Source organism: Rhinoderma darwinii, chromosome 4, assembly GCF_050947455.1.
Source record: "Rhinoderma darwinii isolate aRhiDar2 chromosome 4, aRhiDar2.hap1, whole genome shotgun sequence".
In the NCBI taxonomy this organism is placed as follows: Eukaryota; Metazoa; Chordata; class Amphibia; order Anura; family Rhinodermatidae; genus Rhinoderma; species Rhinoderma darwinii.
This window is the reverse complement of record NC_134690.1, coordinates 238,967,940-238,985,810: the sequence shown is the minus strand read 5'-3', so window position 1 is coordinate 238,985,810 and position 17,871 is coordinate 238,967,940. Positions and strand designations below refer to the sequence as shown.

At 41.7% G+C, this 17,871-nt stretch overlaps 1 protein-coding gene across 3 annotated transcripts in view; it reads right to left on the bottom strand.

The window, feature by feature from the left end:
* Positions 1-6,648: 6,648 nt before the first annotated feature.
* LOC142761057 (amine sulfotransferase-like) overlaps positions 6,649-17,871 on the bottom strand; it is a 42,652-nt gene continuing 31,429 nt past the window's right edge. For all 3 annotated transcript variants that reach the window (XM_075864249.1, XM_075864251.1, XM_075864250.1), the window contains 3 exons: positions 11,137-11,231; positions 10,452-10,632; positions 6,649-7,164 (listed from right to left, as the gene is read on the bottom strand). In XM_075864249.1, the coding sequence (XP_075720364.1) occupies positions 7,034-7,164; positions 10,452-10,632; positions 11,137-11,231 (407 nt within the window). In that variant the 3' untranslated portion in view covers positions 6,649-7,033. The remainder of the gene's footprint in view (positions 7,165-10,451; positions 10,633-11,136; positions 11,232-17,871) is intronic.

The window sequence follows — 17,871 nt, the reverse complement described above, 5'->3', positions numbered from 1 at the left end:
AATGCAATCGCGGAGTGGCGATGGTTCCTATGGCTGCCTGGGGGCCTAATATAGGCCCCCAGGTGCACCATCATTGTGCTTCTATTAAGCTCTGCATCCGGCAGGGCTTAATAGAAGCCTGTCAGAATCACGATACACTGCAATACATTAGTATTGCAGTATATAGTGCAAGTGATCTAACGATTGCTGGTTGAAGTCCCCTAGGAGGACTAATAAAAAAAGTAAAAATTAGTAAAATAAAGGTGTTTTTTTATGTAAAAAAAAAATAAAAATATGAAAAGTTAAAAAAAACAACCTTTTCCCATTTCCCCCTAGAGCATAGTAAAAAATAAATAAACATAATTGGTATCGCCGCATCTGGGAAAGTCTGAACTATTACAATATATCATTATTTAACCCGCACGGTGTACGCCGTAAAAAAATAAAAATGTAAACACCAGAATCTCTATTTTTTGGTCACCTCATCTCCCACAAAAAATGAAATAAAAAGTGATCAAAACGTTGCATGTACCTCAAAATTGTATCATTAAACACTACAGCTTATCCCGCAATAAATAAGCCCTCATACCACTTAATCTACGGGAAAATAAAAAAGTTATGGGGCCATAAAATACATTTTATTTTTTACACTTAGGTTTTTCCTTGTAAAAGTAGTAAAATATAGAAACAAACTATATATATTTGGTATTGCCGTAATCGTATTGACCCACAGAATAAAGTTAACATGTTTTGTTAATTGCACAGGGAATTACGTAAAAACGAAGCGCAAAAAACAATGGAGGAATCGCGTTTTTTTTCATTTTCTACCCCACAAATAATTTTTTCCAATTTCATAGTACATTATATGGCACAATAAATGGTGCTACGAAAAACTACAACTGGTCCCACAAAAATCAAGCCCTCATAGGACTATATCGACGGAAAAATAAAAAAGTTATGACTTTTGGAAAGTGGGGAGGAAAAAACTAAAATGAAAATCTGAAATATGGCTGTGGCAGGAAGGGGTTAATATGTTTTGGTAAACACCTAAAATGCCAAAACTTGTCTCACTGTCCAAATTATTCTGGACCAAACTGTACACTGTTAGGCCCTGTTCACACAAAGTTTTCTGCAGGCAGAAAAAAATCTGCCTCAGAATTTCTTCAGGAATTTTGAGGCACATTTTGAACTGCATGCACTTATTTCTCTGCGTTTTTTTTGTGGCGTTTTTCTCCCGCGGCCACTGAAGCTAATAGAAGGACTGAAGGCAAAAACGCAGCCAAAAACTCTCAAAAATGAGCATTGCAGGTTTTTTTATGGCTTCCATTGATTTCAATGGGAGGCCAGAAGCGGAAACCGCGGCAAGAAAGGAAGTGCTGCTTTTTTTCTTCACGTGAGCAGCCAAAAGCCACCTGGGAAAAAAAATGGCTCTGACTCCCGTTGCAATCAATTTTGGCAGGTTTTTTTTATGCTGATTTTCCACATCAAAATCAGCACCAAAAAACTCTGTATGAACTGACGCTTACCATTTTTACCTTCCAGAAGGCTTTAGTCAAGAGATTATTTACATTTTACCTATGAGAAAAATTTAGCTGCAAACTTTTTATTTAGTCAAAAATTATGTTTTCACTCAAATTGCTGTGAAACCATCAAAAAATTGTTTTGAATGTGGGAGGGTGTCTAGTTTCATAGAATATGTGGGTTTTTAGGGTTTCTTTAAGAAGACCTCCAGCTAAAGCTGGTACCATCTTTGCCCGCTGGGAAATAGTGTTATTATTCTTCCATATATATTCTCCTAAATAAGATAAGAGATAAAAGGTACAGTATAGGGCAGGGGTCTCAAACTCGGCCGGATAAATGAGCCACACATAGAAAAAATGTGAAGTTGACGGGCCGCATTGCTTTCAAATTTGACACAATACAAAATTATTGTTAATCAACTCGTTATTTGAACTACTATAATAATACTACAATACTATAATAATACTACATTACTATAACAATATTACATTACAATAATACTACATTACTATAATAGTAATACTACAATACTATAATAATACTACATTTCTATAATACTAAAGCAGAGAAAAAGCAGAGTACGAAGACATATTTATACAGATATAACAAATTTTCATTAATCACAGAAATAAGACAAACATTTAACCCTTTAGTGACCGGCCCATAGTGTTTCCACGTCGGTCACTAACCTCTGTAGATAACGCCATACATCCCCCTTTGTAGATAGCGCCATACATCCCCCTTTGTAGATAGCACCATACAGCCCCCTGTAGATAACGCCATACAGCCCCCTTTGTAGATAACGCCATACAGACCCCCCTGTAGATAACACCATACAGCCCCCCCTGTAGGGAACTCCATACAGCCCCCTCTGTAGATAACGCCATACAGACACCTTTGTAGATAACGCCATACAGCCCCCTACAGGGGGATGTATGGCGCTATCTACAGAGGGGGCTGTATGGCATTATCTACAGGGGGGCTGTATGGCGTTATCTACAGGGGGAGTTGTATGGAGTTATCTACAGGGGGGGGGCTGTAAAAAAGGCACTATCTACAAGGGGGGTGTTGTGTGACACCCAGGGGAGGGGGGGCCCCAGTCAAATGTTTGCTATGGGGCCCAGTCTTTCCTAGTTACGCCCCTGCCCTTCAGATGCGGTGCTCAATAGCGTGCACCGCATCTGAGTGGTTTTGGAGAGAGTGAGGGAGCTCCCTCTCATCCCACCGACACCTGGCGATAAAATCGCTGAGTGTCTGTGTCTCCGAAGGCCCCCAGGTCTGCCTGTAGTGAATGCCTGCTAGATCATGCCTCTGGCATGACCTAGCAGATGCTTGTCCGTTTTACACGGACAGGCATAATACACTGCAATACAGAAATATTGCAGTGTATTATAATTGTGATTGTAGGATCGCATAGTGAAGTCCCCTAGTGGGACTAGTAAAAAAGTTTAAAAAAAAGTTTAATAAAAAGTGAAGAAAAAAAAGTGAAAAACCCACTTTCCCCCTTACAAACTGCTTTATTATTAACAAACAAAATAAAGTAAAAAAGTTACACATATTTGGTATTGCCGCCTCCGTAACGACCCCAACTATGAACTTATTACATCATTTAACCCGCCCGGTGAACGTTGTAAAAAATAAAATAAAAAAACATGCAAAAATTAATAGTTATCAAAAAGTCGCATCTACTCCAAAATGGTACCGATAAAAAACACAAGTCGTCCCGCAAAAAAAAAGGCCACCTACAATTGCATCAGCGGAAAAATATAAATGTTACGGCTCTTCAAATATGGAGACAAAAAAACAAATAATTTTGAAAAAAAAGTGTTTTCACTGTGTAAAAGTAAACATACAAAAACTATACAAATTTGGTATCATTGCAATCGTAACAACCCGCTGAATAAAGTTATTGTGTTATTTATACCACACTGCAATAACACTCACTTTATAAGGTTTTCTATAACCAGCACTACGATTGTGATGTTCACATATACATTTTGTCACATCTTTTTAAAACCATTATATTGGTTTATACACATTGAATAATTTTGGGGGATTCTTTCTCTCCCCCCCCTTTTTGAATGTGATTTTTCACATAAACCTATGCATTACATACACTTTCTTCTAACATACACAAAACAGAGCACTTGCCATTCCTTTGGTTGGCCTTTGTTAAAGGGAATGTGTTGCTAGAATTTTTTTTTTTTTTTAGTTAAACAGTTAGTATATACATGATTACAAATTGTTCTAATTTTTTTAATTTTTTCACAAATCAGGATATATTATAAATTAGATTCTAATTTATAACATTTCCATGTGCTGGTTACTAGAGGAAGCAATTCCCAAAATTGCAGCACTGGCATGTGGTAAAGCAACCTCATTGCTTTATGCTGCAAAATTGGAGAAGACACACTCTCTCTAATGTGCTCAAACAATCCCCCTCCTTTATCCTGGCTAGTGCCAGGAGAAAGGAGGGGGTTGAATGTTCAAACCTCCTACACTGTGTGCCGCCATTTTTTGAGTGAATGCACAGTGTAGTAGGCTTAGATACAGTGGTAATCACACAGTATAACACGAACATACACAGACATAACTTACCTGCTCCTGCCGCCGCCGCTGCCGCCGCTCCCTCCGCTCCCTCTGCTCCTAGCCCTTGCTTCTGAACATATGGACGGAAGCCGCGACCGGAAGTAGTCATCTTACTGTCCGGCCGCGTCTTCCAGTCCACATGAAAATGACGCCAGATGTCGCTTGGCCGAAGACCTTCCTTTTGGACTGTGTGGGAGCGGCGCATGCACCGTTCCCACACAGACGGCGTACGCTATAGTGAATGGAACGGCTCCCGTTTGCATTCACTATGGGGATGTATGTGCCGTATTCCATCTCTGTATGTGTCGTTAATCGACACATACAGAGATGAAAAAAAAACTGGCAGCCCCCATAGAGAAGTAAAAGACAGAAAAAAGAAAAATGTAAAACACAAATAAATAAAATTTATTTTAATAACATACTAAAAGCAAAAACATATACATTTTTATTTTTTTTGTGACACCTTCTCTTTAATATTGGAATGGGAGTAGCTACGTCAATAGTCGATTAATATACATTACCTTCGATCCTTCTCGTCCCAGCTGTCCAATGAGGTGCGCACACCACTTGCACGTGACCGGGGGTGACGCCTGCTTCATTCCCGCTTACCATAGCGCACTGCGCATGTCCTGTATTTCTGGTACACGTCAAGAACCCGGATGTGCGCTACGGCGCTGGAGGCCGGAAGTGGGGCATGCCTCACTTCCGGTTGAGTCTGTGGATATGCGCCACGTTCTCATGGGCGCTGATTAACAGCAGAAAACACCTGGGTCTTGTCCTATTTAAGGTCAAGACTGCAACAGGACACTATGCACCCCCTGAGGAAGGACACATCGCGAAACGCGCGTTGGGGTTCCATACATGCCTGCAGGCAAACAAAACCCTATTTCCTGACCACCCAATAGATAATAAGAATAAAGTTAGAGTTTACAACTTTTATTAAGCTACGTGTAGCAAGAACAAACTATACACATACATTTTAAAAATTTCACTGCCACAGACCGAAGTCAGTATAACAGCTGGAGAACCCAGCAGAGTATCTGAGAGTTGCGGTGTATGCCGAGTGTCGGCAAACAGTCAGTGCAAGGGCACCAGTGCCTCTATTAGTATGATAGATCCGGCTGGGGGGGGGGGCTGTATTGAGTTTTTAATCCCTTCCTCAGCCGGTCTGTGGCAGTGAAATTTTTAAAATTTATGTGTATAGTTTGTTCTTGCTACACGTAGCTTAATAAAAGTTGTAAACTCTAACTTTATCCTTATTATCTATTGGGTGGTCAGGAAATAGGGTTTTGTTTGCCTGCAGGCATTCCTTTTCTGACTATATATTGCACCCGCTGACTACCCAGGGTCAAACTTGTGTTTTTTGTCGGGGTTCCATACATGGTATACAGGTTTCCTGATCATTGACATGGGTAAGGTTTCCTCCATCCTTTGACATTCAGGTATTTCCTAACTTTTCCCAGGACCATTATGTCCACAATCTATTGGGTTTCTACATGAGGGATTAGCCATCTATAGGACAACCTACTACCCATTCCATATATCCTCACTGTAGGGATCGCAGTGCAATAATTTTTTTCATTTCTGAAAAACATATGGATGGTCTGTTTTCCTGTCATACCTTGTAACATTACAGAGTCTCTCCAATCATTTTGTACCTTTTTAAATGTTTGTCTTATTTCTGTGATTAATTAAAATTTGTTATATCTTTATAAATATGGCTTCATACTCCGCTTTTTCTTTGCTTTAATATCAATCATGGAGTTGGCTTTGTACTAAGAGAGGGAGGGTGTTTCTTTGGGACATTACCTAGCCCATCACTATAATGCATTAAGAGTTTATATAATTATATTACTATAATACTACTACATTACTATAATAATACTACGTTACTATAATAATACCGCTAGGTTTAAACTTACCGGAAATTTACGAGTTTGCTCCACGTGCTTATTTCAACAATCCATATTTTCAGTTTAAGTGTCGCTAAATGCAGTCTGGCGGCTCAGTTAGCAGCGTTTGACAGCCACACGAATGTCAAGATTGGGCAGCCTCTTCTTAGATTGTGGCATGATCTACAGAGGGCACTTTGGCAATATCTACAGAGGGCACTGTGGCAATATCTACAGTTGGCACTGTGGCAATATCTGCAGAGGGCACTGTGGCATGAACTACAGAGGGCACAGTGTTTTCTGTAGATATTCCCACAGTGCCCTCTGTAGATACTGCCACACTGCCCTCTGTAGATACTGCCTCCCAGCCCACTGTAGACACTACCACAGTGCCCTCTGTAGATACTGCCACAGTGCCAAAACAAACATGTAAAAAAAAAAACGTATACCTCTGACGGATGCCATCCGTCAGTCACCTGTCGCCCACAGGCTCCTAAGCTAAAAAAAAAAAAAAGTATACCTTAATTTAACACAATTCAAGAAAAGTTAAGGGAGCACACATCTGTACCTTCACGTTGTAAAATGAAAATACTGCTAATATGAAAATAAAATATCCTTTACAACACACGTTATTTGATTCTGTTTTAACAACAGCAGACACTATAAGAAATGTATTAACTTATTTATTGTGCTCCATGAAAGGTATTAAAAAGACAAACAAAGTTTGAAACCGTATTTTCTTCTAAAATGTTTCCAGTTTTAAATTCAAATTTGTATGTAGCTCCAAATTACGAAGCCCCTCAACCCCCTATTAATCTGAAATTAAATATATTACAATTTATAACTTCTGGAAGAACAAGAGACAAAACTGAAAAAGATCAGTCTGCTTCTAATGGTCAAATTTAGCCGAAAAATTAGAGGAACATTTTTATTTTTTAATTTTTAGCCCCCGGCCAAAATTTTTTTTAAACAAATTGGTGAACGTCTGCAGCAAAAACACAGTTAAAATGAGACGTGTGAATATACCCTTGCCATTAAATCCCCATGTATGTCTATTCAGATTTTCTTTCATTTATGTCCCAGGTAAAGTTTATATCTAAATCTCTCATCTTTTCCTGATAGAGATTGTCAAAGGCTTCACTCTGTGCCACAGTCATGGTATTTTTCCAGTCTCCAATTGTGCCTGCAGAGAAAATTATACATTGAAATATAAACCAGACATACATTCAAAGCCATAATAAGCTAAATATATCGAACGAGACGTGAAATAATATATTTCCGACAAATAGATTATTTAACAATATACAACTGAACTGCATTTTATTAAACCAAGTTAAAACACCAGCGACCTTACGAAGGAAAACTTTTAACAAAAAGTGTCATTGTTTCCAATAGCAGCCAATCACATCATTTTCAACCTGCCCTGAAAAAAACCCCTATAATGGTTGCCAGCTAACAGTGCTCGGAGAGCAGTGTTTTAGTAATTCAAGATAACCTGTCAGTATGCTGTACATTACATTTGAAATAAAACAACATGTACTGTCACACGAGCATGTTTGGTCCGTGATATATGGACTGAATGTCGGCAGTATTTCCCGGACTGAACACACGGCAGGGAGCCGGGCTCCTAGCGCTATAGTTATCTATGATGCTAGGAGTCCCTGCCTTGCTCGGAAAACTGTCCCGTACTGAAAACATGAATAAATTACGGGACAGTTTTTCCGCAGCGAGGCAGGGATTCATAGCGTCATAGATAAATATGACGATTGTGTTCGGTCCAGGAAATACTGCCGACATACAGTCCGTATACTGCCGACATACAGTCCGTATATCACGGACCGAACACGCTCGTGTGAATTAGGTCTTGGGAAAATCTATTTTTTTTGGGCATCTATTTGTCAACAAAAAAAGAGTCTTACTGTTGGCATCTGTTTAACCCCTTAATGACCGCCAATACGCCTTTTCACGGCGGCCACTAATGGGCTTTATTTTGATGCAATAGCCTTTTCACGGAGCTGCATCAGAATAAATAAACAGAGCAGGGAGCCGTTAAATGTCCCTGCTCTCAGCTACCAGAGGTAGCTGAGGGCTGGGAGCGTCCCTGCTCGAACGGGTGAGATCGATATTAGTATCGATCTCACCCGTTTAACCCCTCAGATGCGGCGCTCAATAGCGAGCGCCACATCTCAGTGGTTTTGGAGAGAGGGAGGGAGCTCCTTCTCATCCCACTGACACCCGGTGATAAGATCGCCTAGTGTCTGTGTCTCCGATGGCAGCCGGGGCTTAATAAAGGCCCACAGGTCTGCCTGTAGTGAATGCCTGCTAGGTCATGCCAGAGGCATGGCCTAGCAGATGCCTGTCCGTTTTAAACAGACTGGCAGTAATACACTGCAATACAAAAGTATTGCAGTGTGTTATAAAAGCGATCGGCAGATCGCATATTAAAGTCCCCTAGTAGGACTAGTAAAAAAGTAAAAAAAAGTTTAATAAAGTTAATAAAAAAATTTGGAAAAAAAATTAAAGACCCACTTTTTCCCCTTACAAAATGCTTTACTATTAAAAAAAACTAAATAAAGCTAAAAAGTTACACATATTTGGTATCACCGCGTCCGTAATGCCCCCAGACTATAAAGCTATTACATTAAATTAACCTGCATGGTGAACGCCTTAAAAAATGTAATTAAAAAAAATGGAAAAATTGCTGTTTTCTATGAAACCAGACTTAAAAAAAATGTGATAAAAAGTGATCAAACAGTTGCATCTACTCCAAAATGGTACCAATAAAAAGTACAAATCGTCCTGACAAAAAAAAAAAAAAAAGCCCTCATACAACTTCAACGGCGAAAAAATAAAAAAGTTATGGCTCTTCAAATAGGGAGACAAAAACAAATATTTTTGAAAAAAAAGTGTTTTTACTGTGTAAAAGTAGTAACACATACAAAATGTATACAAATTTGGTATCGTTTCAATCGTAACAACCCGCAGAATAAAGTTATTGTGTTATTTATACCACTTGGTAAACGGCGTAGATTTAGGACGCAAAAAATAATTTTCTATTACCCCCCAAAGAAAAGTTAATAAAAGTTAATCAATAAATAAGATGTACCTCAAAATGGTGCTATTAAAAAAACAACTTGTCCCACAAAAAACAAGACCTTATACAGCTATGTAGACGCAAAAATAAAAAAGTTATAGCTCTTCGAATGTGACGATGGAAAAACTATAAAAATTACTTGGTCATTAGGGCCCAGAATGCAAGCAGGGGGAGGGTGTTAACAGATCAATTTGTTTTTATTTATTGATTTTATCTTCAGATGGGTATACTGTGCAAACATACATAAGTGTATACCCATATGTCTAGATATGTCTGCCATTGTCTTCTGTAATAAAAAAAACAAAAAACATATAATGTACCACAGGGTATACTTTTTTTTGATGTGTCCTGTTCAGAAATTTTCTGCAGCTCACAGTTTATAAAACAGTTAAAATAAAAGGTATCTAGACATAAACCAGCCAGACGTATTAAAAAAAAAAACTTTTGCCATACATATGCCCCATAGAAGTTATTTGGTGCTGTACAGTACAGTCCAGATACCTTTATTTTGATTTAATGCTTGATAAAGACTCCTGCGGGGTTGAAACGTAGCACTATTGATATTGGGATGTGTTAATAAACACTTTTTTACTTTTGCCAAACGGATGCTCTCCTCAAATTTTTTGCTACAATTGATTGTCCAGGAGGGATCACTGGACTTGGAATTTGCATCCAGCTGAAATTGAGTAGCTGTATTCCGATCAAGTGAGTGCTGTGGATAACCAGTCTATCATTTATTTTGATTTAAGACTGCTAACTGTAGGGAAAAATGTATGGTGTGAACTGAGACTTATATAATATTTTGTCACTATGATTTTGTTTTTATACACAGCCAAGCTACATTAAAGAGGTTTTCTCATCAGAGACATTTATAACATATCCACAGGATATGTCATAAATGTCAGATAGATGCCGGTCCCAGAACCCGCACCTATCTCTAGAAAGCGGCCCTCTAAACCCTGTTCTACTGCTCTGTGTTGTGGCTGAAGCGTGTGATTTCTGACCATGAATTACGGAAACAGCATAGCTCGCAAGCTCAGAAGTCCCACTGGAACTGAATGGTAGTTACGGAAACAGCGTAGCTCGCAGGCTGCACTGCTTTCGTAGCTGCCATATACTACTATGGGAGTTATAGAAACAGCGTAGCTTAGCGAGCTACTCTGTTTTTGTAATTCATGGTCGGAAATCACACGCTTCAGCTGCAACACAGAGCAGTAGAACAGGGTTTAGAGGGGCCCCATTCTAGAGATAGGTGCGGGTCCCAGAGGTGGGACCCGCATCTATATGACATTTATGACATATCATGTGGATATGTCATAACTGTCTGATGGGAAAACCCCTTTAAATGTTTGTAAGTTACTTTTAAATATTTTTACCTTTTCGCATAAATTTCCCAATTTTAAGATCAAAAAATTCTTCTGGCAAATTTTCTTTATTTGCAAGTGGATCCTTTTTCATTTCATCGAATGTTGCCCGTTTTACTACAATGTCTAAAGATTCATTATCTAATTCCGTCCCTAAAAATGTGCACATTTGTTTGACAACAGAACGCAGATCCTGTATGGGGTAAAAAGTGGTTAAAGGAATGTTAACAAAATTATTACAGTTTATATGTATTTATTTATCAAGAGGTAGGTCTTTTTTTCTATTGTGGAGGCTGTATAGTGCCACATAGAGTCCCATACTACTAAGGTAGAGTACCTCCGCAAAAAACATCTGATGAAACGTAGCTCGATTTCTTTCTGTTGGATCCCATATGAAATCGAAGGAATATACATCCCATATGAAATTGAAATCAGGTACAGTGAGGCCCCATACCCTTCTATGGGTTCTGTGTTTTGGGCTTAACATGAAGGTTGTATGGAACCATAATATATCCAAGTGTATGGGGCCTTACGAAGTTTGGCCAATAGTTAACAATTGACATGTAACTATGAGACTCTTTCTCCAATCTATGAGTAATTTTTAGGATGAAACAAATCTAAACATTTCAATTTTATAACAACAATTTTTACATAAAATCAACATAACAAAATATAAAAAAGATACATTTATCTTTACCATGATCATATCTTCATACTTTATGAAAAGGATATTTAACAAATCTTTATGAGTGTACCACCCTCGGACATGATCAAACCAACGGCCGGCAAAAACTGTGGAATAAAAATGAAACATATGAGCTTTTCTACAGCTGTTAGTCTTGATACTACAGTATTGAATAAAAACAATAAGCTCTGATCAATATGACCAAACTGAGCGTAACCAGAAAATCAGCAGTACCAGGTCAATAGCAATAAAATAATAGTGCTCATCTCAACAGACCAAATCCGCATTCCTTAATATTTAAAATGTAGAAAGAGAGTAAGACAGCACTTCTTTTCAATAGTCCTGTTTGTTTCACCCGTAGAAACGTTTCAGACATGACTAGAGCCTTTCTCAACCGAGCATAGTCATCCAATGTTTAGCAATCCGAGTGCCCATACAGTATGTTGCACAGATAACAGCAGTTCCATTGCCAGACAAAGAGAAAATAATTAGCAGTAACCCGTTTTGAAGCGAGGTTAACTTGGTAACAGTGTACTTCTTGTCGGCTGTTGTCTGAATGTTTCCAGAAAAAGGCTGGAGCAGCAGTCTGGACTCGGACCAAAAAGATACAGTGCAGCTCAGCAGAGTATGTGAGGTCACATGATCGACCAATCAGCTGCTAAATCCTAAATTCGAAGAGGACTGGACAAGTATAGTAATAGTAATGCATATTTATCAGCAGCCATTCTGGGGTTGTCCAGGATAAGAAAAACATGGCTACTCTCTTTGAAAAACAGTACCACACATGTCCATAGAGCTGGAAGAAAATTGCAGTCACATATTGAAGAATATATTTAGCATGTTACTACATAATGATTGCTCCAAAGACAGAGAAAAGGAGCATTTTAGTAACAGACCATCTCTTTCAGATATGCATGACATCTCACTTTTTTTTTTTTTACGCAAAGCGGTTTGCCATTCCCTACGTGGAAAGTTCTGTGCCATGAGTGGTGTCTCAATGAAATCAATAGGCGCTATTTGTGGGCAGTTTTCACACTAATTTCAATGTGGAATACACGCGGTTTCTGCACCGAAATGTGAATGAGAATTCATTGTGTGAACATGGCCTTAGAGCCATTTTACATCGGCAGATGTATGCCATGAAACAAGAACTGATCAATGGAGCGGCGGGAGAGACGAGTGTTGTGAGAATGTCATTGGACTCCAGGACTGCAGCACTGGTCATGCGCCGCAAACGTAAGATAAAAGTTCTCAAAAACTGCTGCACATTATCCTCAGATATGCATAAAAATCTGACAGATGCATTTTAAGGCAACATGTCTTACACATATGTCATTGTCTTTACACAGGCACAGAAGCTGTGCCCATGCAATAAACAGTGGGAGCCTTGCAGAAATTAACAGCCAGGCTTCCGCTGTAACGGCTGTGATCAGAAACAGCCACACCTTGTTATGCGAAAAAACAGAAGTGAAATTAAATTTAAGAAAGTTTAAGGAAACCCCCCAAAAATTTAAGAAAACCCCTTATTTTATGAAAAAATATATTTCTACACATTATTATTTTCAAAAAATTTTTAAATACATATTTGGCACCTCTGCAATTGTAACGACCAATAGAATAAAGTTTACATATTATTTATACCGCACAGCGCATGGAGTAAAACAGAAAAAAAACAATGGCAGATTTGCAGTTTTTTTTCAACCTCCCAAAAATTAGTCAATAGACTATATGTAGCCAAAAATGATTGTTCTCGTCATGTGACGAACAAGTACTAAAACGTAATACTATATAAATTTGGTATTGCCGTATTCGTACCAAACGATAGGATAAAGTTAACATGTTATTTTTACTGCATAGTAAACAGCAGAAAAAAACTGGCTAACATGTTTCCATTAAAAAATCCAACATGTCTGGCAAAAAATAAGCCCTCACACATGACTTGGGGTAAGTCGAGTGATGTATGTGTATGCTAATTACACTTACCGAGGGTTTGGATAAAGTGGCCACAGCAGCCGTTTTATTAAGAAATAAATGGAAAAGTTAGTTAACTCAATTAACCATAAATAAATAATACTCATATTATTTATTAACAAAGCAATAATAAATCAAAAATACACGAACAATAAATTATAACCCAAACACGACAGACACCACTGACAAACAAACATTGACACATAGACTAGGAGAAGTCTTTGGAGCTATCATTACACTTTTTATGTTACCGGCTATCTGCCCCACCATTTTACCCCCAGCCGTAAAAACCCGGCTCAGAGGCACCAATATTCCTGGCAGAAGCCGTAAGGTAACTGCCACCTCTCCCAAGGGATCACACCCAAAGGAATCCATACTATCCAACCGCCAGACAGTGTTCTTTCATCTTTAAAACCCGGGGGGATCCATTCCCCCCCATAATTATTTGTCTAACTCCAAAGACTACCCAGCCACAGCGAACAGGCCTTGAACGCCTTAAGCCTGAGAGTCCCGCCACAACAAAATAGTCCTCTCAATGCCATCCTGCAGGCCCAAGCACTACAAATCCGTTCCCACATCATTCAGGTGCACACCATCTGCACTCCAAAACGCTCCAGCTTCCAAGTCCCAATGCCGAACACATATGCCACCATTCCGAGCAACTAATGCAGACACCGCCCTGTTAGCTTTTATTCTGGCTTTGTTGATCCGTTCCACTCACCGTGCCAAGCGCCATGACATCCTAGGCACAATATCCGACCATACCGTGATTAAGTTCGGGTACAACGACCACAGGTGCAACAGATCGTGTTTTATGTCCTAAACCAACTCACGAAATTGGCGGGCCCCAAGATCGTTGCCCCCAACATGGAGAACAAGGACTTCTTGAGTGCGGTCCAATTCCGCATAGATGTGGAACACATGCAATACCCGGCACCATGGCATCCCACGTAAACTGAGCCAATGTATAGCCGTGGTGTCCCGTGGAACCCCCAGCTGCCTGCCATTTGGCCTAACATCAGCCCTGCGAGCACCCCAATAAACATAAGTATGCCCCAGGATCCAAATAAGGGCAGGTCTGTTACCTGGAATAAGACAACAAACAAACCAGTGGTTAGGAACACGCACACCCAAACAGACATAGACAGCCATACATCAAGATAACAGCAGTATACCCATAAACAGTCAACAACAGGTGAGGACGCACGTACGAGCGAAACAGCACCGATTCCCAGCGACCAATCCGCCACACGCCAGCCTCATCAAGGCCCCACCTGCTTGCTTCCGTCACTGCCCCGATCCGAAACGAGTGAGATGAAAAATCTTTCGTGTCAACACCCCCAACCACTAAACATTTTTAAAGACGGCAGTGAACTGGAATTTTGACAAAAATGAACCATCCCTGTGACATAACAGGGGTGCCCGTTGATCCCTCGCAGACTCACCAAAAACCGGTACACAACGCACCGGATAGACCTCACTCCCCGGGACCGCAAAAAGGACCACCCGCCTATCCCTGCCAAACTGATCCGTCTTAGAACAACGAAGTCTAAACTCAATTCTGTCCTCAAACAAATCAACATCCTCCCGCAAAAGCCCCCCAGGGCGCCGTGAGCTGTGTGAAATGAGTTCCCCAATCCGAAATGCCCCAAAAAACGCAAGCGAGAAAGCGAGGCGAAATAAACAAGTCTCATGAGCAGAACTGCAAACTAAACCGACCCATCCGCCCAATTGTACTAACATATGAAAGGAAACCGGACGCCTGGCGTCTCGTGTTCTGGACTTTTTGCGAAAACCTCTCAGTGCCTGCCGCACCAAAAACTCCTTAGTCACATCCTTCCAACCCCGCAATTTAAACCCAAAAGCGAGAGCTGCCATCAGGCGATTGACACGAGCAACTGACCATTGCAATTCCGCCGCATGACCTAACAGGAAAAGCAATTCCAAACAAACCAACACCAGATGACGTAACAGGCGCACCACTGGAGAAGAAAAGGCTGTAATATTGTTAATCGCCCAGACCACCCCCAAATTATCACAATGGAACCTCACTTTCTTGTCCCTGAGCCTGTCCGCCCAAATGGTAACCGCTCCCATGATGGGAAACAGCTCGAGCAGGACCAAATTCCTCGTGAGTCCCGATTCCACCCATCTAACTGGCCAAGACCCGGTACACCTCTGCCCATGACAAATAGCCCCGAAATCCAACGCCCCCGACGAATCCGTGAACAAATAAACATCCACGTTCTCCACCACAGAAGAGGAACGGCCATTATAGTGTTCCAGAAAATCCCCCCAAACACTCAAATCCGCCTTAAGCTCGGCCGCCAGACGTATAAAATTATGCGGTTCACGCACACCAGCCGTAGCCGCCGCCAGCCGACGACAAAAAACCCTGCCCATCGGCATAATGCGACATGCAAAGTTCAATTTCCCCAGAAGGGACTGCAGTTTCTTCAAAGTATTTTTTTAATACGACACGTCCGAGCAACTTCTAACCGCAGCGGCAATAACTTGTCAACCGAGAGCCTGCATTCCATTACCACCGAGTCAGTTGTAATGTCTAAAAACTCAATGGTAGTCGTTGGACCCACAATCTTATCTGGAGCCAACGGCACCCCAAAATCGCACGCCACTCTGTGCACTACTTGCAACAAATTAGCACACACCTTGGATTGTCCCGGCCCCACGCACAAGAAATCATCTAAATAATGAATGATCGAATCCACCCCCGCCACCTATTTGACCACTCATTCTAAAAATGAGCTAAACGCCTCAAAGTACACACAAGAAATGGAACAACCCATAGGGAGGCACCGATTCACATAAAACCCGCCCCCCCAAAAACAACCCAATAAATGCTGATTATCCGCATGCATCTGCAACAGCCGTAAAGCCGCCTCGACATCAGTCATGGCCATTAACACCCCCTTACCATGGAAACGCACCCACTGCACCGCCGCGTCAAATGACGTATACACAACCGAGCAAAGCTCACGATCTATCCCATCATTAACCGACAAGCCCTTCGGATAAGACAAATGGTGAATCAAATGGTATTTGTTCGGCTCCTTCTCCCCAGCGGGGAGACGACCAAACGCGGGATAGGGATAGAACTGAATAGCCCCGCCATGCGCCCCAATTCCACCTCCTTAGCCAATTTTACCCCAACCACCTCAGGATGCTGGTAAGCTGACTTCAGATTTTTTTTTTGAAAGGGGGACCCTGTGAGGAGGGGAAGGGATACAAAAACCCACGTTAAAACCGTCAAACAACAACTGCGCTTTGGCCCTGTCTGGATAACTATTTAGAAACCTAACCATCCTTTCCAGCTTCACCGGCGTCACCCCCATGACTGGAGTTAAAACCCCCTCCCCCACCTCGTTTCCCCTTGCGCAAGCATTTAGATGCCCCGTGTGACGCCCCATTGCATTGAGAGCAAAGGTGCTTGAACTTGCAACCTGCACCGAATTTACACTGCCCCTCATTGTATTGCCAGCACAGCCCGAATGTAAAGGATCTGCCAGGCACAGCTTCGAGGTTAACTTCCTTAGGTAATCAGTCTTCACCTGAGTCTATCTCTCTGAGACTGACTCCAGCTTCCACCACTCAGGCTGGCAGGCTTAGGAGTGGGAGAGCCTATCGCAGCCTGGCCAGACTCAGCTAGCTCCCGCCCTCTGTCTATTTATAACTGCCTTTCCTTTTCCTCCTTGCTTGTGATTCTTTCCGTGTGGTTTCCTGGCCCAGCTACAGCTCCTAACAATTTGATCCTGCTCCATTCTGACCCTGGCTCTCTGACTACTCTTCTGCTCTGCGTTTGGTACCTCGTGCTCTCCTGGTTTGACTTGGCTCGTTCACCACTCTGTTGCTCACGGTGTTGCCGTGGGCAACTGCCCCTTTCCCTTTGCTTTATATTCCCTTGTATGTTTTGTCTCGTGCACTTACTGAGCGTAGGGACCGCCACCCAGTCGTACCCCGTCGCCTAGGGCGGGTCGTTGCAAGTAGGCAGGGACAGAGTGGCGAGTAGATTAGGGCTCACTTGTCCGTTTCCCTACCCCTATCATTACACCGAGTTTTGCGTTGCCCCCTGAGCTAAACTGACCAGACTGGCCTGCTGCCCCCCCCCCGTTCCCGGGAAAGGACTGGACCGCCTTCCGTTGCCTAAATTGCTCATCATAACGCAGCTAAGCTACCCCCCCCCCCCCATAAAGCCTATGGGCCTCCCCGATGGCATCCATATAGCAAAAAAGGGGGGAACAATGTTCCGGCGCCTTTTCACCAATAACACTGCCTAAAATGGCAAACGCTTGCAACCAGTTAACAAACGGCTTAGGTATAAGGCGATAACAACGCTTTTCCTCCTCCTCCTTCTTACTCTCATCACGCTTTTCCTTTCTCCAGATTAAATTTTTCAAGGGGCAATAATGAAAAGATTTCCACATACTCATCCTTCCAAAATTGTTCCCGAACTTCCTGCTTTAAATGCGCCCCAAAGGTCCTTCAAAACACACATAAACCTCCCCCCTGGCTTTATCACCCAACCAAACCCCATCAACCGCCCCCGCCAAATTGGTCTGAACTGACACCGCCACTGATTCCGTATTTCCCCCTAACTTCCCAGCGACCGCCGCAGTAAGCCCCCCGCCATCCGCCCTAGACACCCCCACCCACGCCGCCAAAGGAGACTGCGTAGGAGGCGCGGCGACCCCCATCCCGTCGAGCTGGCCTAACGATTCCTTTACGCAACCGACCAGATCTCGCAGACTATCACCCCCT